General features: G+C 42.4%; 1 protein-coding gene across 1 annotated transcript in view; it reads left to right on the forward strand.

Annotated features, from left to right (window-relative positions):
- The first annotated feature begins 485 nt into the window (after positions 1-485).
- Positions 486-25,481, forward strand: part of LOC108644844 (alpha-2-macroglobulin-like protein 1) — a 31,951-nt gene continuing 6,955 nt past the window's right edge. Inside the window, exons 1-28 of the mRNA XM_031905383.1 lie at positions 486-751; positions 1,482-1,665; positions 1,756-1,918; positions 3,144-3,196; positions 3,327-3,347; positions 3,429-3,582; positions 4,428-4,512; positions 4,897-5,017; positions 6,429-6,543; positions 9,235-9,353; positions 9,841-10,008; positions 10,936-11,166; positions 11,267-11,330; positions 11,800-11,945; positions 12,620-12,769; positions 14,032-14,214; positions 15,340-15,439; positions 16,036-16,186; positions 17,826-18,051; positions 19,839-19,965; positions 20,498-20,619; positions 21,853-21,904; positions 22,028-22,111; positions 23,420-23,596; positions 24,049-24,130; positions 24,341-24,497; positions 24,782-24,856; positions 25,290-25,452. Coding sequence (XP_031761243.1) covers positions 690-751; positions 1,482-1,665; positions 1,756-1,918; positions 3,144-3,196; positions 3,327-3,347; positions 3,429-3,582; positions 4,428-4,512; positions 4,897-5,017; positions 6,429-6,543; positions 9,235-9,353; positions 9,841-10,008; positions 10,936-11,166; positions 11,267-11,330; positions 11,800-11,945; positions 12,620-12,769; positions 14,032-14,214; positions 15,340-15,439; positions 16,036-16,186; positions 17,826-18,051; positions 19,839-19,965; positions 20,498-20,619; positions 21,853-21,904; positions 22,028-22,111; positions 23,420-23,596; positions 24,049-24,130; positions 24,341-24,497; positions 24,782-24,856; positions 25,290-25,452 — 3,535 coding nt within the window. The 5' untranslated portion in view covers positions 486-689. The remainder of the gene's footprint in view (positions 752-1,481; positions 1,666-1,755; positions 1,919-3,143; positions 3,197-3,326; positions 3,348-3,428; positions 3,583-4,427; positions 4,513-4,896; positions 5,018-6,428; positions 6,544-9,234; positions 9,354-9,840; positions 10,009-10,935; positions 11,167-11,266; positions 11,331-11,799; positions 11,946-12,619; positions 12,770-14,031; positions 14,215-15,339; positions 15,440-16,035; positions 16,187-17,825; positions 18,052-19,838; positions 19,966-20,497; positions 20,620-21,852; positions 21,905-22,027; positions 22,112-23,419; positions 23,597-24,048; positions 24,131-24,340; positions 24,498-24,781; positions 24,857-25,289; positions 25,453-25,481) is intronic.

Genomic DNA, 25,481 nt, shown 5'->3' on the forward strand with positions numbered 1-25,481 from the left:
AGGGGTGGAAGAGAGGTTCATACTGGTTTAGGATTTATATCTCCCATAGTTCCATTACATTGGAGCTTTGGCCAGTGGCACAGATGATTCTCATTGAATTCATTCAGTAATGAATCTGCTCCTAGCAATGAGCGCAATGGCTCTTGTCTTCTGAGCAATGTAGTGCATTAGAAATAGTAACTACTTCTCTGCACCGAAGCACAAAAATAGCATTTCTTACAAAATGAACACAGTTTTTGGAACTCAAAAAGGTTTCAAGTTGATAAACTGGAACTTGTAACTGAATGAAAATCCTAGCAAAGCCTTGTTTTCTTGACACACACTGAAGATGGAACACGAGGCGTCTGCTTTCTTAATTTTGTGCCTGGCACGTCGAAAGGTAGAGAGACACCAAGGGATAATGCCAGGGAGGCGTTACCAGGATATTAAGGTAACAAAACCCAAGAGCCAAGCTGAAGGTACTCATTAAGGAGAACATGGGGAAGGGAGGACTGACAATGGCGTAACTATAGGTTAATAGAGAGAATACAAATACAAATTGGGAGAGACCCCAAACCAGGGGGTGGGCAGGGAAAGGAACGGATGCCAGCAGATTATTATGGAAGAAAAGCCACAGAAGTCTCAGGTATAATACAGGAGCAGAGATTGTCCTGCAGCTTCCAGACATCTGTTTCTGGACTTCTCAGAAGATGTTCCTTCTGCTGCTCTTCTGCTCTCTGATTTGGAAAGTATTCGCACAGGCTGCAGCCCCGTAAGTAATCTGGGTTTCTTCTGGTTTCATGAGAGGGAGAAATTTGGTGAGTGAAGAATAGTTTGGCAATACAAAAAGCTATAAATAACCTGTAAATATATCTTTATAAAGGCTGCTAACTCTTAGCATTTACAGTAGGAGGTACATTATCATAGTTCTCTAAACCTTGTGCCTTTATATAGTCACAGAACCCCTCAGTGACTGCTAATATCCTTATCATTTACAGTAGGGGGTACATTATCCCTTATAATACATGAGTGATACTCAAGAGTTCCCTGTATAACTCAGCCTGCAGCCTTGTGCCTTTATATGGGCACAGAACCCCTCAGTGACTGCTAATATCCTTATCATTTACAGTAGGGGGTACATTATCCCTTATAATACATGAGTGATACTCAGAGTTCCCTGTATAACTCCCTTTGCCTTTATAAGGTCACAGAACCCTTCTGTCGCTTCTAATATCATTATTTGCTTAATATTTTATAGAAGAGGTTACATTCTGGTCATGCTTACGAGTGGGTTACTAGTACGCCTGTGCTTCTGAGGTTATTTACGTGTTTAGGTGATTTGAAAACCTTGGAAATTAGTACATATCGTATCGATCATTACTACGTGTAGTACTGCCTGGCTCTGACATGAGGGCTGGTAGAAGAGAAGGAATGAATCCCAGAAAGGTAAAGCACGGATGGATGAATGTGGAATATAATGAAGGTCTTGCTGCTCCCCACAGGTACTATATACTGTTGGCGCCCGCGGAGGTTCATTATCCCTCTACTGAGAGAGCATGTGTCCATGTCAGTGGAGCACGAGAGAATCTGACTCTTACAACTACCCTACAGACAGAGGGACGAGACACAACCCTGTACCAACATCACCTAACAGAGGCCACTCAGATACAATGTTTCTCCTTTCAGGTACTTGGCACAAGCTAGACACCCTACCTCCATTCTTACCCCCACCCCAACCTCCCCTTACATATCCATTATATTACTTTCCCTTCCTAGACTCCTCCACCAGCAGGCGGCACGGAGGAAGTGGCCACTATTCATATATCATTGATGGGAAAAACCACAGAAATAACTGAGAGTAAGCAAATCTTAATCCGCAGTGTTGCTGTGTCCACCATCATTCAAACCAGTCAACCCATTTACAAGCCAGGTCAAACAGGTGAGCAAGGGGCATGGATGCTGAGTGCACCAGGAGCAGCCAATCAAGGGGATCCTTACCACAATGATGCTGAGGATATTCTCAAGGGGATTACAAGGAAATTAACAGTCCACGAGGGAGTTTTCTGGAAGCAGATCTAGGGGACACAACATGAAGATAGGTAGAGGAAATGTGATGGAATTCTCAAGGGAACTAACATAGTCCACAAGCGAAGAATTTGTGGGAAGCAAAAGGCACCTAGATCTAGGGGGCACAATATCAAGATAGATGGGGAAATGTGATGGGGAGATGAGGGAATTCTCAAGGGAACTAACATAGTCCACGAGGGGAGAATTTGTGGGAAGCAAAAGGCACCTAGATCTAGGGGCACAACATGAAGATAGATGGGGGAAATGTGATGGGGAGATGAGGGAATTCTCAAGGGAACTAACATAGTCCACGAGGGGAGAATTTGTGGAAAGCAAAGGGTACCTAGATCTAGGGGGCACAATATCAAGATAGATGGGGAAATGTGATGGGGAGATGAGGGAATTCTCAAGGGAACTAACATAGTCCACGAGGGGAGAATTTGTGGAAAGCAAAAGGCACCTAGATCTAGGGGCACAACATGAAGATAGATGGGGGAAATGTGATGGGGAGATGAGGGAATTCTAAGGGAACTAACATAGTCCACGAGGGCAGAATTTGTGGAAAGCAAAGGGTACCTAGATCTAGGGGGCACAATATCAAGATAGATGGGGAAATGTGATGGGGAGATGAGGGAATTCTCAAGGGAACTAACATAGTTCACGAGGGGAGAATTTGTGGAAAGCAAAAGGCACCTAGATCTAGGGGCACAACATGAAGATAGATGGGGGAAATGTGATGGGGAGATGAGGGAATTCTTAAGGGAACTAACATAGTCCACGAGGGGAGAATTTGTGGAAAGCAAAGGGTACCTAGATCTAGGGGGCACAATATCAAGATAGATGGGGAAATGTGATGGGGAGATGAGGGAATTCTCAAGGGAACTAACATAGTTCACGAGGGGAGAATTTGTGGAAAGCAAAAGGCACCTAGATCTAGGGGCACAACATGAAGATAGATGGGGAAATGTGATGGGGAGATGAGGGAATTCTTAAGGGAACTAACATAGTCCACGAGGGGAGAATTTGTGGGAAGCAAAAGGCACCTACAGTATACTGTATCTGGAGGGTTTGGGTCATCCTTCTGTTTCCTGTTGCAGTGAAATTTGGAATCCTAAGCTTTGACAGGGAATTCCGCGCTGTAAATGACAAGGTAAGGAGGCATGGAGACGGTAATGTTAAAATGATGTCTTTTATTCATATGTAATAACACCTATTTCTCTTTTATTCTTTTAAACTTTCTCCTAATGGTGCCTGAAACCCATGATTTATGATATTGGAAGTGTCCATTTGTCGAGCTAAAGGTAATATAAAGAAGTGTATCGTTTTGATATAAATAAATTCATTAAAAAATGGTGATTAGTGCTTTTTTTCTTGTTTTTGAGGATCCTAATGGGAACCAGATTGGGCAGTGGTCAAATCTTACCCCACATCAAGGCTTCATAGACCTGTCCTTCTCTCTGGCCCCAGAGGCAGCTCAAGGAACATACAGTATCCATACGCCCAATGGTCATCAGAAATTCCATGTGTTGGAGTTCAGTAAGTCGGGATCCCATCTACTTATACCATTCATAAATGCAGAGGAACTAGGGTATGCATGTTGTTCTGCCCAACACCACTAAAAGTATGGCTGGAAATGGCCTGGGTTCCCAATAAGTGTTGAACTGGGGTCAAAGATGAACCTCTAGTACAGGGGTCCTCAAACTTCTGAACCAAGGGGCCGTATCAAGGGCCCCTCAGACTGTTAGGGGGCAGGACCGCCATCACCAGCACTCCCTCCCCTTAGGCAGACTGTGGCATTCCACTCCCGCCCCCCCTCCGCCGTCGCCATCAAACTGTGGCCAAGGCTGGTTGCATTTTACCTCCCCGGCGCTACGTTCATTAACACTGAGTCCTACCTTTGCCAGTTCCCCCCAGTCTGCTGTCCGTCCTCCCTCTCAGCTCCCCTGTGCCGCTCCCCGCTGTGTCCTCTCTCTCCGCAGCCAGGGGTGAGGGTGCAGTGGGGGCCGGGTTTATTCCCCTGGGGGCCGTAGTTTGGGGACCGCTGCTCTAGTAATTAAAACTGCACTATTGTGTGACCTTTTCCACCAGGAGCTCACTGGTGATTGAAAGATAAAGGTGAAATGGTTTATACTCAAGAGACTCATTTACCGACATACAGTATCTAGTAGATAGATCCACTAGACTTTCTGAGTTTTTTTGAAAATAGGTTTCACCACTTATCCAAGTTTGAACTGAAGAAGCCACGTGGATGAGGGCGTGAAACGTTTTCCAAAAAAACTCCAGTGGCTTTAGACTTAATTCTACTAGATACTGTATATCATGGCCTGGATGAACGAGAATCCTTATAGACACATCTACCAACATGTTTCTCTGTTTCACAGCGATACCTAAATTTGAAGTCTTTGTCCTGCTTCCTTCCGTGGTGACCCTTCTGGATAAGGCGTTCCAGTTGAAGGTGTGCGGCAGGTAAATGTGAAGTCCCTAGTGTCCCTGTAGAAAGGAACTTACCCTGAGGGGTTTTGTGTCCACGTGGTGAAGGCTTCTTGTCTATCCCCCATTGGAGACCCTTAGTGAACATGGAACGTTTGCTGCCCCCCTTCCTATAACGGCTTTTAGCATGAAACCTCTGGGCACACATGGTGCTTACCTACTGCTACAGGCTCAATGCATTGCCCCCTCTGCCAACATATGGCCACTAAATACATGAATCATCACTTGGTTGGTAAACATGGCTGCCATTTTTATTAATGGGGTTATGCATAGGCCCAACAGTTGTATTATGGGTGTCTAATTTATCTGATTCTCTTACATTTTCATTTTTTTCTCTCATTCTCATTGACTGTCTACCAGGCACACCTTCGGGAAACCCGTTCAGGGTAATATTAGCGTCAGGCTTTGCCGCCGTGTGGTGAAATATTACTGGGGCCCTTACCCACGCCCACAAGATATATGCACTGTATACAATGGGCAGGTAATGATGGTACTGCCATGTCAGGGCATTATGTGTTCTACACTAGGCATGTGATATACAGGTATAGGACCCGTTATCCAAAATGCTCGGGACCAAGGGTATTGCCGCCAATAAGGATCAATTATATCTTAGTTGGGATCAAGTACAGGTACTGTTTTATTATTACAGAGAAAAGGGAATCATTTAACCATTAAATAAACCCAATAGGGCTGTTCTGCCCCAATAAGGGGTAATTATATCTTAGTTGGGATCAAGTACAGGTACTGTTTTATTATTACAGAGAAAAGGGAATCATTTAACCATGAAATAAACCCAATAGGGCTGTTCTGCCCCCAATAAGGGGTAATTATATCTTAGTTGGGATCAAGTACAGGTACTGTTTTATTATTACAGAGAAAAGGGAATCATTTAACCATTAAATAAACCCAATAGGGCTGTTCTGCCCCCAATAAGGGGTAATTATATCTTAGTTGGGATCAAGTACAGGTACTGTTTTATTATTACAGAGAAAAGGGAATCATTTAACCATTAAATAAACCCAATAGGACTGTTCTGCCCCCAATAAGGGGTAATTATATCTTAGTTGGGATCAAGTACAGGTACTGTTTTATTATTACAGAGAAAAGGGAATCATTTAACCATTAAATAAACCCAATAGGGCTGTTCTGCACCAATAAGGGGTAATTATATCTTAGTTGGGATCAAGTACAGGTACTGTTTTATTATTACAGAGAAATATGAAATCAATTTTAAAATTCTACATTATTTGATTAAAATAGAGTCTATGGGAGACGGGCTTCGTATTTCAGAGCTTTCTGGATAACGGGTTTCCGGATAATGGATCCCATACCTGTATTGGCTATTGTGCAAACTCTCCCAGCACCCATTAACACTCTGGAAGCATTGTCACTATCATATGAGTGTGAGTGTGTTTGTGAGTGAGTATGTGTGTAGGGCAAATTTCACTTCATTCAATAAGTTTTTGTTCCAGTAGGAACTGAGTAAAAATAGTAGTTCCCCTAAATTTTAATAATCTTCCTATTTAGGAAAAAATAAATTTGGGAAAGGTTTTTCTTTCATTTTTGCCACATGACAATTTCCTCGCAGCATTTTTTTTTTAATGGATACACCATTAAAATCTTTGCCGAAATGTTATCACAGTATCCAATCAGCAAGTAGCATATACAGAAACAACCAATGGCTGTGGGTTACACCCAGTACAGATTTTGTAAATTGTGTTACATTGGCCCACCAGTGGGTGCCATCCAGGGAAGATATTATCTCTTCCAAATAAACCCACATCAACCATTCACAGGGCTTCCTTGTACCATCTATGGACCTACCGTTATTTGAGTAGAACAATGAATGGATCTGGATGTCTCACATAGACCTATGTCTTTTCTTTTCCAAGACTGAAAAAAATGGCTGCAGGACATGGGAGATACTTACAGATTCCTTCCAGCTACGTTCCTACAACTACCAGGCTAACTTCGAAGCCTCGGCTTTTCTTGTAGGACGTGAAACAGGTAAGAACGGACCAGTACAGCCTGGAACATAACCTTCAGAATCTTTACATATCTCTATCCACCTTGCCTTCTCCGTCTTTCTTCTAATAGATATTGTATAGTAGACATTGGGTATAACAATATGTAATTATACATGCAGTGAAGGTCAGTTGGTGAAGGTTGCTAAACCATGAGAAGTTTAGTTATCTCTAAAGCAAATCATAAGACGACAAACTACGGGTCCAGTTTAGCAGCTTGTTGTGTCTTGTGGGGTTCAAAGGTTGACTTTAAGGACAAATTAGAGTTCACATAGAAGAAGAGAAAAGAATTGACAGGATTTATAAGGATGGTCAGTCCCACGTTTATTGGCTGCACTCAAACACAGTGTTTTGGAAGCATTGGGCCCTTTTACTTCTTTAGACATAGCAGCCATTTGGCAATCACAGAAAACAACTGCACCCCATCACAAATCTGGTGTGGCCCCCTGTGTGTGAGACCAGCCGTCATGAAGGCTGACAATAAAACAATGACACCATTTGTAAAACCCATAGGGGGGAACTCACAAAGGTGCACGGAGACATTTTTTGGAGTAAAAGTGGTGGGAAAACTGGTGGAAAACACTTTCTCCATATTCACAAACAGAAATCCACCTAAATTCCAACTCAACCGCCATGTTTCAGTTTGTGGTGAAAGAAAGACAGTTTACAGACACTTTTGTGAGTTTGTCTTTTAGACAATATCTTCCCAGACATTTTTAAAATGGAGTAAAGCTCAGTGTAACCCTGTCAGATAAATTCTGAGCTCTTCGGTTTTGTTTCACCCAGTCTCCATTTCCCACCTCTGGTAGGGGCCCCATTGGGGGGTCATTAACGTATTAATGGGGATTAGCCTTATTAACATTAAAGTAAAACACCGATTAAACAAAAAGATTCATTTATATCTTATATATAAAAAAGTTTTTACCTCACATTTGCATTGGTATGATAGCTTTAGCTTAATGAATGAGGCAATAATAACATTTTGTAATACATTTTTATTTAAAGGAAAAGTAAAGCCTCCCAGGCAAATTTTTAGTTTTAGCAGCAGTGCCCCCTCTTTAGGTTTCAATAATTTTTATTGGGGTATTTCAGTTTTATAAACACAATAGAGAAAAAAGAAAAAGAAAGGTTATACAATCCCACTTCTACAGTATTAGCATCACTATTTCAGTATAATACATTCACAGTATTTGTCTTCTGTCTGGTCTGTACACTTTCTGTGGCAGTGCCCCCTCTTTAATCACTTCACTGACATTTGCCCCAACGTATCTGTGCCCCCATAGCATGTCCAGAACTACAGAGCTGCTTAACAGCATTGCCCCCCACCTGTTCCCAGCAGCCATCTTGGGGATCAGCAAACAGCCCAGCACACTGGCACCCAAACTGGGATATTGGGGTACAGGGTTGGACTGGCCCAACAGGGCACTGGATAAAAACCCAGTGGGAGGGAAGTAGTGCGGGGGGTGGGCCCTTCATCCACTTTTTCCCATGAAGAAGGTATTTAGACCCATAAATCTTGTTACAGAAGTGGAATAACACAGAAATATAGAAACATTAGAAAGCCCAGCTTGTCCTAAAAAAATGATGTATAGTTTCCCTGGGCAAACTAAAATTACCCCTCAAGAAATGCCCCAAAGTGAAATGACAAATGGCAAATGAAAGGCAAAATCCTGCCGGTAAAATCCTTCCCCCGAGGCTCCTGTAGCTGTAGGACTGGGTCTGTGGCACCGACAGATTTACTAACAGCTAAAGGCGAATGGAGATGGAGGTTTGTAAATTAGGTGGAAAATCCGACAAATCTATCTCCACTTTTATTTTGTCTCAATATCAGCACTTTTGTGAATTCCCCCCTAGCTGTTCTCAGTTTTTTCTTATTAAAAATTTGAATAACATAATTTCCACGAATGTCTGACATTTACTAAAAAGTGTGAACTGAAACCGTATGTGCAGAAAAAAAAGTTGCACAAAAGTTGCAAAAGTTCAAGTTCAAATTGCCCCACAAGAAAACAGCGTCCAATTTTTTTATCTGCTGCTTTTGAAGTTTGGATGCTCAAAAAAATCCAAATCATAAAAGAAAAAATTCCGAACCTTAGTAAATGGCCCCCTTGGTGTAAGTACCCTAAGGGGCCTATTCATCAAAGTACGAGTTGGAATCCCGAAATGGGTAAAATTCGGATTGGATACAATAAATTCTGATGATTGCAAATATCACGAAAATGCTTACGAAAAAATTGTCTTAGTCACGATAATAACGTATTGGCGATCTTATTCTCTGCCCTAGGTTCAGTATCGGGGGCCCTGCCTCTGTCTATACATGCGCCGCCGCACTTTGCATAACGGTTCCAGTAGGGCCAAAAGAAAGAATAGGTCATATAGAAGAGAAGTAGAAGAACCCATCCAGTCCCACAGTGTGGGCATGCCGGCCTTTTATGCTATAGGCTTCTCTAAGGTCCCACTTTTCTACTTTGGTGCCATTTTCCTTTCCAAACTTTCCACCTGGCAAGGCCTTTAGATGTAAAAGTCATAATTACGGAGATGCTTCGAATCAGTGAGGTCAGGGTTTGGACTTTTTAAAGCACGTAATAGTTTGTCAGAAAACGTAGAGGGGAAAAAAATGCTACCAAGGAGAAAAGCCATCCTGTGGCCTCAGTAACTCTTGTCTTGACCACCGCAGGGGTTCAAATCAATGGTACTGGGAGCTGCCGTATATCAGCTATGATTGCCAAGGTGACCATCGATGGCTCAGAAATATCGGAATCTTATTACAAGACTGGCCTCCGATACAGGGGAACGGTGAGTATGGACCCAGGGACCCAATCACCTCTATCTGATGATAGAGTGCATTTTTGGGCACAAGTCCCTGTATTGGATGATTGGAGATGATGCACCATAATGTGCGCAGTTGAACCTGTGCTCTGATACCAATTGAACTCAATTGTGTTGAAAATCTTCGGTGGTCCCACATCAAAATGTCATCTCTGTCCAATTCTTAAGATGCATGTTGGCTGTGCCCATTGATGCATTTTGCTGGGGGAACTTTGGAGCTACCACCATCTTTAAGGGTGGTGGTACCATCAGGATTTTCCTGCACCAATAGTCGCACTGTGTGCAATTTGCAAGAGTAGGTGGGATGGAATCAGTGGTGCAAGGGGCAGCTTTGGATGCAAGCACCTTCAATGAATGACATTTTTTCACGTGTTGACTGCGCCCAAAGTTGACCAACCATAACCACACTTGCAGGTTATAAATGACTTCTTTTGTTTTTCATTCTGGTTTTCAGATGAGATTAGAAGGTGCGGACGGAAAACCTATGAAATCCAAGACTCTGTATCTCGTAGAAGAGTATGACTCGGAGTCCAGGGAAAGGCCGTATGAAACAGATGAATCTGGCCAGGCTCCATTTACATTGGATACAAGGCTCTGGAACGGAAACACAGTCTGGCTGTCGGTAAGTGGTGAGGATAAAGTCTGACTATTCTAGGGAACTTAGAAACAGGTATCTGGTGGGCCAACCTGAAGCTCCCCACCAAATGTTGACTTACAACTATCAGCATTCCCCACCATAATAGACTAGAAGCAGCTCAAAAGCTGGAGGACTTCAGGTTTGATCACCCTCTATGTACTGTAGAAAATATACAATAAATAATATGTGTCGTTGCAATGATAAGATGGAAAGGTCACATACTTTCTGTGCCTGTAATGCTTTCCTGTACAGAAGGTACTACCTGGAGTTAAGGTACTGCACCATATTTTGCACTTAATAGCGGTTTGGGTACCAGCTCAATGATCCAGGTTTCTTCCATTATGAGTCTTTTTAGAGATCCGTGGTTGGCAGCTACTAATATGAGAAGCAAAGGTGCTACTAGGGTTCTACTACTGGATCCTTGCCATACATGGCAGAAGCAAATGATGTCCTTGGTCTACGGATCAGAACTCTACAGAGTATCCAGGCCTGCAGGCAGTGAGCTCCCTAGGAGCAAATAGTTTTTCTTTTCAAAAGGACTCTGACACTGTTCAGTTGGGAATGTATTTGTATGTACAAAGCTGTAGGAGATAACAGCAAGTAAAAATACTAGCTCTGAGTAATGTATAGTGGTTAGGCCTGGATAAGAAACTATCTAGGGGTTTTCTATAGGGTCCTTCCATGGGAGGGAAACAAGTACTAGAAATAAATGCATTAATAAATAATCCTTAAGCAAACGCAATTGTCGCTAATGTCACACATACTGTAATGGGAGGAGTCACACTGCATTATGGGTGATTTTTGGCAATGAAGGAAGCACCAGATATGTCTTTAGATCAATGATATCACTGTTAAGAATTCTTGGGTTGGTATGTGTCAGTGCAACAGTTGATTCTGATTCTCCTTTGTCAGGCCAGATACCAGAAAGAAAATATGGAATTTGTCTATGGGGAGCTGAATCCTTATTACCAAGATGCCCATCAGACCTTGCAGCCATTTTCTGCCATTACTAACAGCTTCCTAAAGGTCCAACCAGTGGATCATACTCTGTTGTGCGACCAGCAGTACCCAATAGAGATTGACTATCTGATCCGTGGGAGCGAGCTTGGTAGAGAACAGAACTCCTTGGAACTACACTATGTGGTACAGAGTGGCCAATAGCCTGGGGGAAGTCCATATACACATATACCATATACACATATCATTGGTGTTGGAGAGCTGATTCTCCCATTTTGTTTCTTAGGTCATGGCCAAAGGGGAACTGGCATTAAATGGCAAGCTGGAGCTAAATGTCAGCAGAGACTCAGGTAAATGTAAAGTACATCGTAGATGGCATAGAGATGATGAACAGATGATTCCTCAGGATATCAAGGGTTTCTCAATGACTTTCTCATAGGGGCTAAGAGTGTAAAAAAAATGTTCCACAGCTATCTGCCACCCCAAACTGTCAGAACAATAATCCCACTCGAAAAAAAAAAAAAATCACTTGACGGATTCTTCATGGTTGCCTCAAACCATATGGTTGGTAGATGGTTTCCCTCCCGCCCTTGGATATTATAAATATCTCTCCTAGCTCTATACACCACAACCATGCTATCACTTAGAGATACACACAGCAATACTAGTTGTAGCGTCTCACTAGAGCGCCGGTCAAGATTATATTAGCACAAACGTTATACTGTTGTGTTGGGAAAAGCATTGATGGACCCTTATTGTAAGCTAACGTGCATCTTGTAACAAAGGTAACATATTGTGCTCCGTTTGGGGGGGGTTCAGTTTTGACAGGCACTATAGAGCTCCCTCTCCTGGTGACAGCTGACATCGCTCCAAAGGCACAAATTCTGGTTTATGCAATACTTGCCAACGGCTGGGTAGCAGGCGATACCGAGGAGTTCAGAGTCGACAAGTGCTTTAAAAACAAGGTGAGAAAAGACTGTCTATGGAGCTGCCATTTACCTAAAAATACCCAAGATGCAAAGCAGTTTCTATTAAGCCACTGAATGTACAGACCAAACCACCAGGACAGACACCGGCAGCCAATTGCAATCATTTGTCTATCTGGCTGCCTACAGGCTGAATACTAAATAAAATAATGTAGGGCAGTATTATGTGCACTTGGAGGCCCAACCTTTCATCAGCTTTTCCCCCCTGAGCTCATATAAAAGTTACACATAAAGGAAAACACTGTGTCAGTCATTCAGCCATGGTTCCAAGAATATCTAGGAGATGAAATACACAAATCTCAGCCTGACTGGCTTTCAAGCTTGACTTAAGTTCTCTAATATCACCCTAACTTACCTTTAGTCCCAACAACTTATTCCCTTACCCCCAGGGGGGCAGCCCCAAAATTAGGTACAACTAATGTAAACTGATCAATATATACACAAAAAACTCAGAGACATGACAACAAGGAGCCAACAACATTTGTCAGATCAAAGAGCTGATTGGTTGAATGAGGATGTGGGCAAAAAGTCATTCTTTAATTTTCATCTATCTACAATTTATAACAATCGATTGGTTGCTATAGGTTACTGCACTACTGCAGTTGCAAGTAACATTGTTAGCAAAGCAGCCTTACTTCTTATTGTGTTCTTAGGTGACTGCTGGCTTCTCCGACTATGAAAAGACCCCTGGATCAAATGTGTCCCTTCATCTACAAGCATCCCCGGGGTCTCTGTGTTCCCTGAGAGTGGTTGATGAGGGCATCATTTCTCTCCGACCTGAAGCTGAGCTCTCTAGTGATTTGGTGAGAAGAAATTCAGTCATTGGTTGAATATACGTCTATATATGTCTGAGAAGTAGGGTTTATAAGGTTACAATAAATATACTGTGATCAACCAGATCAATAACTGTGAACTAAAGGTCCCCATACACGGGCAGATCCGCTCGCTTGGCGATGTCGCCCAGTGAGCGGATCTTCTCCCGATATCCCCCACCTACGGGTGGGCGATATCGGGAGAATCCAGGCTAATGGCCCTGGGGCCAAACAATCGAATTATAATGACGGGTATAGGCAAAGTCAGTTTGGGGACCGCACCAACGAGCCGATGCAGTCGCCGATCCGACTAGATTTTTTAACCTGCCGATTTCAGGCCCGTCGGTAGTGCCCATACACGGGCCGATAAGCTGCAGAATCAGTCTAAGGGACCCATATCAGCAGCTAGAATCGGCCCGTGTATGGGGACCTTTAGAAATACTTCCAACAGATCATGCCATACAATCTGGTCATCCACACAGAGTAAAGTTGGCCATACACGGGCAGATTTTAGCTGCTGAATTGGGTCCTTCAGACCATATCGGCAGCTGATCAGCCTGTGTATGGGCCCACCTAAAACTGGGCAGATCTTCATTGGGCAGGTTTGATTCTCAGTCGGATTGGGGACCGCATCGGCTTGTTGTCCACCAGTTTAATCCAATAATTTGGCCCTGTCAAGCTGAGGGTATCAATTAGCACTGGCCTTAATGCCTCACTGTAAGGTACTCAAACTTGGAAGTGACTACCTGAGGGACAACATGAGGGCCAGCTAGCATGACATTTGTGGACAAAATCCAAAAGCTCAGTCAATCATCCCAATTCTGTTTGTAGAAGACTGAAATTCCTTTAATTGGGCCTGCTGCCATCTGTAAATTAGATCTTGCAAATACAAATGGAAGCATTCTTTGGAAACAGCTTGCAAGTTAATAGAATCTAATAGTTTGGACAATGATGTCCCATGTTGCCCCCCAAGAGTAGACAGAAGCACTTTATACAAGAGATAGAGAAGAGGATCTGCTGTAATAGAGATTATATTTCCATTAACTTAAGCCATATAACTTCACTTGTCTAGAGACTATGTTCCCAAACTGTGGGGATTGGGGTAAAGGTTATGTGTTGTGTAAACAGCTGAGGAACAACTCAACCATGCTGGGGTGGCAAAAAGTCCTGTTTAAAAGGTGGAAGTAAATAAATTTGAGCCTAAGAGGTCTACCCTGAACTCATTCAAACAGGCATCTTTCTCTGTTTACTAGTTGTACAGTTTCGTCTCAGTGAGAAATCAGTATGGGTATCCATATCGAGTGCGGGAGGATGACCCCATCTGTTGGAGTCCAAGCCCACGGTTCTCCAAGCGCTCACTGAATGGCCATGAGCGCCAGAAACGGCACATCAACTGGAGGACTCCAAGGTCTCTTGATATGTTTAAACTTATCAAGGTATAACAAAGGCAACAAAATACATTTCTGTTTCACCAACCCAATCTATTTAATTTTTCTACTTCAACAGAGGTTGCTAAGTTTCTAAAGAAAACCTTCTAATTTCCCAATTTCCATCTATAACTTGGTTTGTCTCTCTTAATTCATTACTCATTTCTCTTAATTCATTATTTATTTCCAGTAAAACAATGGAAAATGTAAAAATTATACTAGTTCATTCTTAGATAATGGGACCCATCAATCCTATTAGTATCGATTGTAAGCTTAGTGGGGCAGGTCATTTTTTACCTGTATGTTTATCTGTACCAGGTTGTTCTACATAATAATGATATTTGACTTCACTATATGTTTCTGTAAATATATTTTAGCAGAATCTGATATTTATTTTTTAGAGTAGAAAGAGAATATGAGGTTCCCTGGAGGTGCAGAAAGTCCTGGAATTATCTTTGAAGGCCTCAGACGTTCATAGCACCAACAGTTTTGTTTGTAAAGGTCACATAAACCTATGATGCAAATATTTTCTTCCTTTAGGGGAATGTATATTGGACCCTTGATAAGGATGCTATTGAGATCAACAGAAGTTAAGTTATGTTTAATTAAGAACATCTAAAGGTCCCCCATACATGGGTCGATAGTAGCTGCCGATATGGGTCCCTTGGACAGATTCAGCAGCTTATCGGCCCATGTAGGGGCAGGAATGAGGGGCATGCCCGACCAATATCTGGCCTGAAGTTATTCAGATATCGATCGGCCACGTTAAAAGATTCAGTCAGATCGGGGAACGCATCAGCTTGTTCATGCGGTCCCCAAACCGACTGCCCCATTGCTGCCAATATAATTCGATTGCTTGGCCCCAGGGCTAAACGATCGAATTACCTACATGCTCCCCGATTTCGGCCACCCATAGGTAAGGATATCGAATGAAGATTTGCTCGCTTGGCGACCTCGCAAAGCGAGCGAATCTTAACGTGTATGAGGACCTTAACAGTCTGGTACCATCATCAGCTGCTTGATAATCATGGACTGATCAGAAGCTACAGAGAGAGAAATGAGATTAGATGGATATAGACAGACTGACAGACATAGACATTGTTTTTATCAAAATGTTCTGTTATGCTGTTTTAGAGAATGGGATTAAAGATTCTCACAAACACCATAGTGAAGAAGCCGAAAGAATGTCATGTCTACCCACCAGTTGCTGCCTTGTCACGTTATGATTTATCTGGTAATGTATTTGTTCTGATTTTTTAGCCAAGTTTGTTGGAGTGAATCTAATGGGCACTCTCCATAGGTTGCAGTATGACACCAGAATGACCTTCTCTGTAACATGCACCTCTCCTTTACTTACTGTATATCAGTCATTAAGCGCTTAGTGCAAGATGTACCTCTCCTTTACCTACTGTATATCAGTCATTAAGCGCTTAGTGCAAGATGTACCTCTCCTCTGCTTACTGTATATCGGTCATTAAGCGCTTAGTGCAAGAAGTACCTCTCCTTTATCTACTGTATATCGGTCATTAAGCGCTTAGTGCAAGATGTACCTCTCCTTTACTTACTGTATATCGGTCATTAAGTGCTTAGTGCTAGGAAGGGAAGCCTGTAGATAGCGTCCATCACTTACAGATTAAATGGAGACTCTACAATGGTCCCACATGTAAGTTCCGTTGTTTTTAGAGGATATGCTTCATTTTGCCACCATTTTATTAGCGCCATGACTTTGACTGTTATTCAGTTATTCTTATTAAACATTTTATAACCCAGACTTTATGGAGAATGCAAATGGCGGCTTAATGGTCTTTGGAACCTTTTCTGTTTTTTTAGTTGATCTATTTAACCCTCCACCATCACCTCCTGTTATGGTCGATGACTTAGTGGATATTTTGGGCCAATCAAGCCCGACCCTTACTGAAGTCAAGGAAAAAATACGAAAAGACTTTCCGGAAACATGGATCTGGCATTTTATACCACTTGGGTATGTAAATACTGTGTAACTTTATATCAGGGACCTTTCTCTGATCAATCGAACTGGTCTGGCCAATCACAAATAGTATTTGCTTTATGTATATTAACGAGACCAACTCCATAGATCCCAGGACTATAAACCATTAGATGAGTATATGAGAAGAATATATGGAAGGATTCTTCTCATGTTAACGCCGACACCATTGGGCTTATTTATCTGTTTTTGAGTTTGGGAATTGGAGCGTTTTTTTCCTACTTCGAATAAACTTTTATCAAAAAAAACCAAACTTGAATATTTGCTTATGTATTAAAAAATCAAATATGAAAAACTTTGTCAGTTTACAAACTTCGAAAATCTCGAATTGAAAATATGGCTTGAGTTTGCCTAGGGCAGCTCCCATTGGCTTTGAAATAAACTTCCCTAGATGGGAAGTTTTACATTTGAGTTTTTGGTTTTCTTTTAGCACTTTATAAATATCAAACATTCGATGTTTGGATCATAATTAGAATACTGGGAGTTTTAGGGTGGAAAATTGAAATCATGGAAATCCTGTAGTTACTGACTTGGTTGAAATGTTAGTCTTGCCGTTGTAGCCATTGGGGGGAATTCACAAAAGTGGAGAGAGCCCTTTTTTGGAGTAAAAGTGGTGGAAAACACTTTCTCCAGATTCACAAACAGAAATCCGCCTAAATTCCGACTCAACCGCCACTTTTCCGTTTTTGGTGAAAGAAAGACAGTTTACAGACACTTTTGTGAATTTGTCGTTTAAACGACATTTATACGTCGTTTTAACAACATTTTTACCCCCAACATTTTCCCCCATTTTTCAAAATGGCGTAAAGCTCAGTGTAACTCTGTCACACCAATTCTAAGATCTTCTGTTTTGTTTGGTTTCCCCCAATCTCCATTTCACACCTCTGGTAGGGGCCCCATTGGGGGATCATTAACATATTAATGGTGATTAGCAGCCTATTGTTAGGGGACAAGTTTCTGTCTAACCCGAGAACAATAGGTGCAAAAAGCCTCATTAACATTTTATAAACAAGTAAAACACCGATTAAAAAAAGTTTAATTTATATCTTATATATAAAAAGTTTTTACCTCACATTTGCCTTGTTATGATAGCTTTAGCTTAATGAATGAGGCAATAATAACTTTTTGTGTGAATATATTGTAAATATTTACCCCCTCAGGAAATGCCCCAAAGAGAAAAGACAAATGGCAAATGAAATGCCAAATCCTGCCGGTAAATCCCTCCCCCCGAGGCTCCTGGCGCTGTGGGACTGGGTTTGATGGCACCGACAGATTTACTAACAGCTAAAGGCAAATTCATAAAAAAAAAAAATGTTGGGAAAATGACAAATTCTGAAAACTGTCTGTTTAAAAGACAAATTCACAAAAGTGGAGATGAAGGTTTGTGAATACGGTGGAAAATCCGACAAATCTATTATTTTGTCGGAATATCAGCACTTTTGTGAATTCCCCCCTTTGTCTCAGTTTAGCTAGTCACTACCTTCTTTTTAACCAACACCCATTAGCCTCCTATGGTTCTAAAGACTAACTTGCACACAGAAGACAAGGAGCAAAGGCCATGTTTTTACAGTTTACAGAATTTTTGTGTGAGATTTATTGACATTTCCTTATTTAGGAACTCGGGGCAAGCCAGTATGGAGCTGAAGGTGCCAGACACGATTACCGAGTGGAAAGCTAAGATGCTATGCATGGGGGATACAGGCCTGGGTCTCTCACCCACAGCCACCCTAAGAGCCTTCCAGCCGTTTTTCATATATATGACTCTCCCATACTCTGTGGTCAGGGGGGAGTCATTCCCCGTTAAAGCCTCGGTCTTTAATTTTATGAATAGGACTCTAATGGTAAGTAAATATGAAGAATTTGGACTCAAAATGGAGAACCTGGCTCAGGGCACCTACTCTTATAGAATAAAATGGGGCTGTAAAACATTAGAGAGTATAGAGGGCTGCAAACCCATAGTATGATTCCTTTGCATAAAATGGTAACATTGCACTTACAATATATGTATGTATGTATGTATGAATAACTTTATTTATAAAGCGCCACAAGGGTACGCAGCGCTGTACAGTCTTACAGAATACAAAATTAAACACAGGGAGGACAAGTGATATAATAAATAAATACAATAAATATATATATATAAGTGCCATGTGGTATGAGACACAGTAGGAAGGAGGTCCCTGCCCCGTAGAGCTTACAATCTAAGCGGTTATATATCCGACAATACAAGCCTCTCAGAATTCTCCCATCTCTGGTTCTGGATTGCTTGGAAGGAATGGGTTTGGGACCCTCTATACTTTGTATAGATCTCTGAGGCAGAACCTGAAATACTCATTCCGGCTAATTTAGAATTAACACGTACCAGTGACTTGTGGATCATTAACTCTTTCCCTTGGAATGACAGTACTAAGTGATATATATAATAATTGTTGTGGGGGGCGGCCATTAGTCTCCAATTCTCCGTTTACCCATTCTCTCTCTCCCCTCTTATTTCCCCCTGCCTGTTCCCCCTTGTAGTTCTATTAAAACAGGACTGTGTTAGAACTGGCAAAGCTGCAAACTCTGCAGTCCTAACCAATAATCCCAGTATAGATTTGTCCTAACCAATAATCCCAGTATAGATTTGTCCTAACCAATAATCCTAGTATATATTGTCCAAACCAATATTCCCAGTATAGATTTGTCCTAACCAATAATCCTAGTATATAGTGGTCGCAAACCCAATATTGCCCAGTATAGATTTGTCCCTACCAATATCCCAGTATATATTGGTCCAAACCAATATATGCCCCAGTATAAGATTTTGTCCTAACCAATAATCCCAGTATATATTGTCCCTAACCAATATTCCCCAGTATAGATTTTGTCCTAACCAATAATCCAGTATGTATTTGTCCAAACCAATATCCCAGTATGTATTGTCCCAAACTCATATTTCCCGCAGTATATATTTGTCCTAACCAATAATCCCGTATATATTGTCCAAAACCAATATTCGCCAGTATTATATTTTGTCCTAACCAATAATGCCCAGTATATATTGTCCTAACCAATATTCCCAGTATATATTTGTCCTCACCAATAATCCCAGAATATATTGTCCAAACCAATATTCCCAGTATATATTTGTCCTAACCAATAATCCCAGTATATATTGTCCTAACCAATATTCCCAGTATAGATTTGTCCTAACCAATAATCCCAGTATATATTTGTGCAAACCTATATTCCCAGTATAGATTTGTCCTAACCAATAATTCCAGTATGTATTTGTCCTAACCAAAAATCCCAGTATATATTTGTCCTCACCAATAATCCCAGTATATATTGTCCAAACCAATATTCCCAGTATATATTTGTCCTAACCAATAATCCCAGTATATATTGTCCTAACCAATATTCCCAGTATAGATTTGTCCTAACCAATAATCCCAGTATGTATTTGTCCTAACCAATATTCCCAGTATAGATTTGTCCTAACCAATAATCCCAGTATGTATTTGTCCTAACCAATATTCCCAGTATAGATTTGTCCTAACCAATAATCCCAGTATGTATTTGTCCTAACCAATAATCCCAGCATGTATTTGTCCTAACCAATAATCCCAGTATGTATTTGTCCTTCCAGGTAACTTCCACACTTAAAGAGTCTCCCAAACTGAAGCTGACAGGGTGCCCGGCCTGCCTCTATACACAGTGTGTGGCTCCTGGGGAAACCAAAGTCTTTGTCTGGGAAGCGACAGCTCTGGGACTGGGTAAGTCAAGGGCACAGTTTAGGGTTCCCATCCAGCCGGTATTTGACTGGGCTAGCTGGCAGTTAGGGCCAGTGCTGGTATTGCATATTTATAAGGCTGACAACCCTACCTATAGAATCTCTTCATTCCCTGACTCTCATTCTATAGCCAATCAGCCACTTTTAAATAACAGCAACTGCCCCGCCTATTTTCCTGCCCATTTCCCCGCCCCATGACATCATCACCCGCCTCCCAAACCCAATAGCAACACAGTATAATGTTATGCACAATGTTGGTCCCAGCAGAACTGTCCCAATGATTATGGCAGTGCATTCTGTATACTGTGTTCCCTGATATGATATAGCCAGGAACAGCAATGGGAGCGGGGTGGGGTGGAAGGGAGATGATAAATTATAAATCATATTAAGGAAAACAGATGGGAAAATAGAAGATAAAAGGGAGGGGAATAAAGGGCAAAGCATGAAACAAATGATAAGGGATGAGAGCAAAATGGTGAAAGACTATATTGCCCATCAAAATCATTTTTTTTTAGGCTCAGCGCAGGTTGAGGTCAGGGCGGAAGCCATCCCCACGGGAGAGTTATGTGGGGGAGAGGTACCAACTGTGCCTGAAGATGGCGCTCTTGATATTCTGATTAGACCACTGGAAATTAAGGTACAGAGAATGTTATTGCAGAACTCGTGCATTGAAGGTTTTACACATAGACTCCCAAGGGCTTATTTACTAGCAGTGGGCCAAACAGGGCACAACCAATCAGCGCTCAACGTTTATCGGCTGTTTGCAAGATCAAAGCAACATGATTGGTTGCTATGGGTTAATGCACTAAGGCAGTGCTGTCCAACTTGTAGAAGGCCGATTATTTCCCATATAGCATGTTGGAAACGATAATGTCATATAGTGAAGTCTATGGAGCCTTCAAACAGACTGAGGGTCAAATCCTTTGGAGGGCCACATTTGGCCACTTGTACACCCCTGCACTAAGGCATTAGTCCCAAGAGTTGTGTATATGCCGGCCACACACAGTCTGATTCCTGTGGGACTCACGAGTCGGCCAATGAGAAAACTGATTAGGCTTGCTGGTTCCTGACACTTTCATTCTAGTAAACGGCACCAGTTTAAATTGTTAGACTTGATAGGCTGATTGAAACCCAAAGTCCCATAGACAAACAGAAATCAACCCCAAACTATTGATCCTGGTCCATTTAAGTGTAGAGATAGTATCAGGCTGTGCCGAGAATCCCTTTGGCTCAGGACTAAGTCAGGCTGATGCAGTTTATAGACAATGATACTGCTGATCCCCATGTGGTCAGGGTTGGACTGGGGTGTGGAGGGCCCACCAGGGCCCGCGCCCATAGCCTCCCCGACCCCCGAGGGCCCCCCACCCGACGTACATCCCCGAGTGCGTACATTTAACGCGCCGGAGCAGGAGCAGTTGGGCAGGGGGAGCACCGCAAGGGTCGGGCCTGGGCCGCTGGGGCCTACCGGGATTTTTCCTGGTGTCCCGGCGGCCCAGTCCGACCCTGGATGTGGTCCACTCACTGGCACAAAGGCCAAACCTTGCAATTTTTTTGGACTACCACTTGAGAAGCCACATTGGTCAAAGAGTTTTGGAGAGGTGGCCAAAAGACTGGATGTTTCCATGTATATCCAGCTCAAGGCTACCTATACAGGCAACGTTTTACTAATGTGGTCCTTTCATGGAAATTCAAAGTGGTTCAAGTGCCCTTCCCTGCCTGCAGCCGCTTCCTATGTATCTGAGCTGAGAATGTGTTGCCTATGGTAAATGATGGCACTTTCACATGAGGATCATTCTATTAAATACTCATGATACAATATGTAATTGAACTATATTGATTATGCCTTCCATTGTCTCTGTGTTATCCATAGCCAGAAGGGATGCCCGTTGAGAAATGCCAGAATTTCCTGCTCTGCGCTGAAGGTACAGTCATCCAAACCATAGAATTGTAGGCATTATGTGCCAGTAGCCTCTATAAAGAACTATGAATATACAGTATCTATAGGATAAATCTACACCCTCCTGTTCTGTTTTCCTCCCATGTAGAGAATCTCTCCTCCCAAGCGGTTTCCATCAGCCTGCCCCCAGATATGGTGCCGGACTCTGCTAGAGCCGAGATTTCTATTGTGGGTGAGAATGTGATTAAATGTCCCGACAATATAATCAATGTTTGCTTCAGTGGCACTCCCATATGCCCTTCTCCATGGCACCTGACTTGATTAGGACTGAAAATACACCGATTTTATTTGTATTATTTGTATTGTATCAGGGGTCCCCAACCTGTTTTACCCATAAGCCACAAAATCTGAATATCTAGCCTGTGTGTCATAAGTCTTAGCTTATCAATCCTTTTCTCCTTAGCTCATTAATGTTAAAGTTACATGTGAGTAAGAGAAACAATAGGGTAGCTGAAAGCAGTTCTAATGTGTAGCGCTGGCTCCTTCTGAAAGCTCAGACTCAGGCACACTTTACTGCTGTGCTGCAAGTTGGAGTGATATCCCCCCCCCCCTCACCCCCAGCAGCCAATCAGCAGAACAATGGGAAGGGAGCAAGATAGCAGCTCCCAGTAGGTATCAGAATAGCACTCAATAGTAAGAAATCCAAGTCCGGCTTGGGACTCCTCCAGTTACATGGGAGTAGGAGAAACAATAGGTTAGCTGAAAGCAGTTCTAATGTGTAGCGCTGGCTGAAAGCTCAGACTCAGGCACAAGGCACTGAGATGGCGCCTACACACCAATATTACAGCTACAAATACATTTGTTGGTACAAGAATAAAAGGTTAAATGGCAGAGGGAATTATTTGCTGTGTAACAGTGTCATTTAGAAATAAAAATTGCCCCATGAATATCATGGCAGTGTCCCTTTAATTAGGCACAGTGCTGTTTTTAGCCCCCCTGAGAAGTTTACCCTTAAGGGACCCAGGGGAATCATCCTTAAATCATATCTAAAAGCACTGTATTCTCCTTGCAACCCCCTCCGTCCATCGCAGAGTCACAGAGCCACCTCTCTCAGTCCCCCAGTAGACAGAGTGTCCTTTCCCAGTCCCCTGGCAGACAAAGCGCTGGGAGTTACCCGCTGCCACGTGGCTATATCCCTATCCCTGTATTCCATGAGGGAAATGCACCGCGGCCTCCATCGCGCACTTTCCAGCAGAGGCCGAAGACTCAATACCCAAAAGGAACAGGTGATTACCAGACGCATTATCCAGTGTTTCACAAAGTTCAAGATGAGAGGGACTCGAGGCCAGTACCGGTCCAGTCCACCAGAACCACAGCCAAACCAACTCATCCAGACTATGTGCATGGAAACTTAGTTGAGAAACCAGTAAAGAACCCCGCTGTAAAATAAAGTAACAATTGCCTCTTTAATGCAAAATTAGTTTAAAGACTACTGTGATTCAGGTTCTGTATTTGTAAGATATTGTGAAAATCCTAACAGGGGACTTGATGGGAAAACCTCTAGAGAATGTAGAGAACCTTCTTGATCTTCCAACTGGCTGTGGAGAACAGAACATGGCGAAATTTGCTTCAAACCTATATGTATTGAGATACCTTGAAAATACGAATCAGCTAACGGACACTGTGAGAGTAAGAGGGGAGGTCTACCAGGCGCATGGTGAGTAGTGGATAAGTTTCTTATGAACAGAATGGAGAAAGAGTATGGAAATACTTGGGAATAATTAGCCGGTGACCACTAGCAGCAGATGACCTTATGGAATAAGGGACTATGGTGAAATAGTCATTAGGAGCCTGAAGATTAAATGGTTACTCATAGTGAGTAGAAAAGTGAGACAGACAGTGGGGTGGTGAACTTGGTGACCAAAGAATCACGGAGCAAAGAATCAGTGTTCAATTTAATTTTGTGGAGTGAACAGTCACAGTAAAGGAACATATTGTTCATAGAGAGTAGGCAACATGCTTGATACGGTGGGCAACATGCTTGGTACGGTGGGCAACATGCTTGGTACGGTAGGCAACATGCTTGATACGGTGGGCAACATGCTTGGTACGGTGGGCAACATGCTTGGAGTACAAATTAACCGATGGGTTTATACCCTAATCCTGCAGGGTACCAGCAGGAGCTCAATTACAAGAGATTGGATGGCTCATTCAGTGCCTTTGGGGAGAAAGACGAAGAGGGGAACACGTGGTAAGTGCATCTGCTTCTTCAACTAGAAACCTCAAAATGGACAGAGACCATATATTTCGTTGAGGAGATGTGAATAAGGGAAAAAAATCATCTTTCCTTTTTAAAGACGTTTAAGGTCCATTGCTTCCTTTCTCCTCTGTTGAGTAGTTTAGACCTCTCTCCTTTTCCTTCCCTGAAGCCTAATGATCTCTCCCAATCTCCTATTATCAGGCTGACAGCATTTGTCATGCAGATCTTTTATGCAGTCTCCCATTTCATCTCTGTGGACGAGAAGCACTTGTATGAGGCTATAGCCTGGCTGAAGAGCAATCAACTGCCCAGCGGCTGCTTCATACGCAGAGGGACGCTCTTCAAGTCTTCTTTGCAGGTAACGTCACTCAGTCCTTCCGCCTCCTCTAAGGTCACTGGGCTAATGTGGACTTTAAATGTCTTGGGAAAGTCTCTTTTCTAGAGACCTTGCAGTTCTAGAGACTTTACAGTTATCCGATGAACTGCCAAGGAAAGCAGTCTTTCAGGTCCAACTCCATAACATGAAATCAACGTGCTGTCCAAAGCATCAGCATTACAGAAGAATAAATGCCAATCAAACTGTCAATAATACTTAATGATATAGAGATTTGGAATAACATGTGCCTTTTTGCCTTATTACAGGGGGGTGTGAATGATGAAACCACACTGACTGCATATGTGGCTGCCGCTATATTACAGATAAAGTGGACTGAGGAGGTAAATCTCTGAAAGACTTCATGTGCTTTGATGTGTTCACTCTGGTCTATCCAAGCAAGATGGGTCGGCCCAGTTCCATATCCACAATGCAATAAGTTTTCTCCTGATAGGAGTACGATATGTGCCACCTTGAACCTCCCTCAAAAGTCCTCTTTGCTTTATTTTGCCCTGTTTGAAGGAAGTCCTTTCATAGGTATTGCAGCTGGAGGGGCTATTAGATAGAAACAAATATTTGTTGGCAGGAGGATCCACTGCAGATCACATGATTTCAATACCCATTTAGAGAAGAATTAAATCAAAAGCCCTGCACAGCAGGCCCAATGAGAAGAAAGATATTCTAGAGTCTAGAAGACTAGATTTGGGTCATTTCTCTTCAAGTTCCGTACTAAGAATAAGAGCTGATTCAAGCACATGGTCCTTTCACCTCTTCTAGGATGAAATGTTGCAGAAAGCACTGCAGTGCCTGCAGAACTCTTTGCCAAATGTGACCAGTACCTACGCCATGGCTCTTCTCAGCTTCACTTTCACTTTGGCTAAAAACTTCGAGTTAAGGAATTCACTCCTGAGAAGCCTCTATGAGAAAGCGACGATAACAGGTAAGACCCACCGTGTAATTTCCCCACTG

Source organism: Xenopus tropicalis, chromosome 7 (assembly GCF_000004195.4).
Source record: "Xenopus tropicalis strain Nigerian chromosome 7, UCB_Xtro_10.0, whole genome shotgun sequence".
NCBI lineage: Eukaryota > Metazoa > Chordata > Amphibia > Anura > Pipidae > Xenopus > Xenopus tropicalis.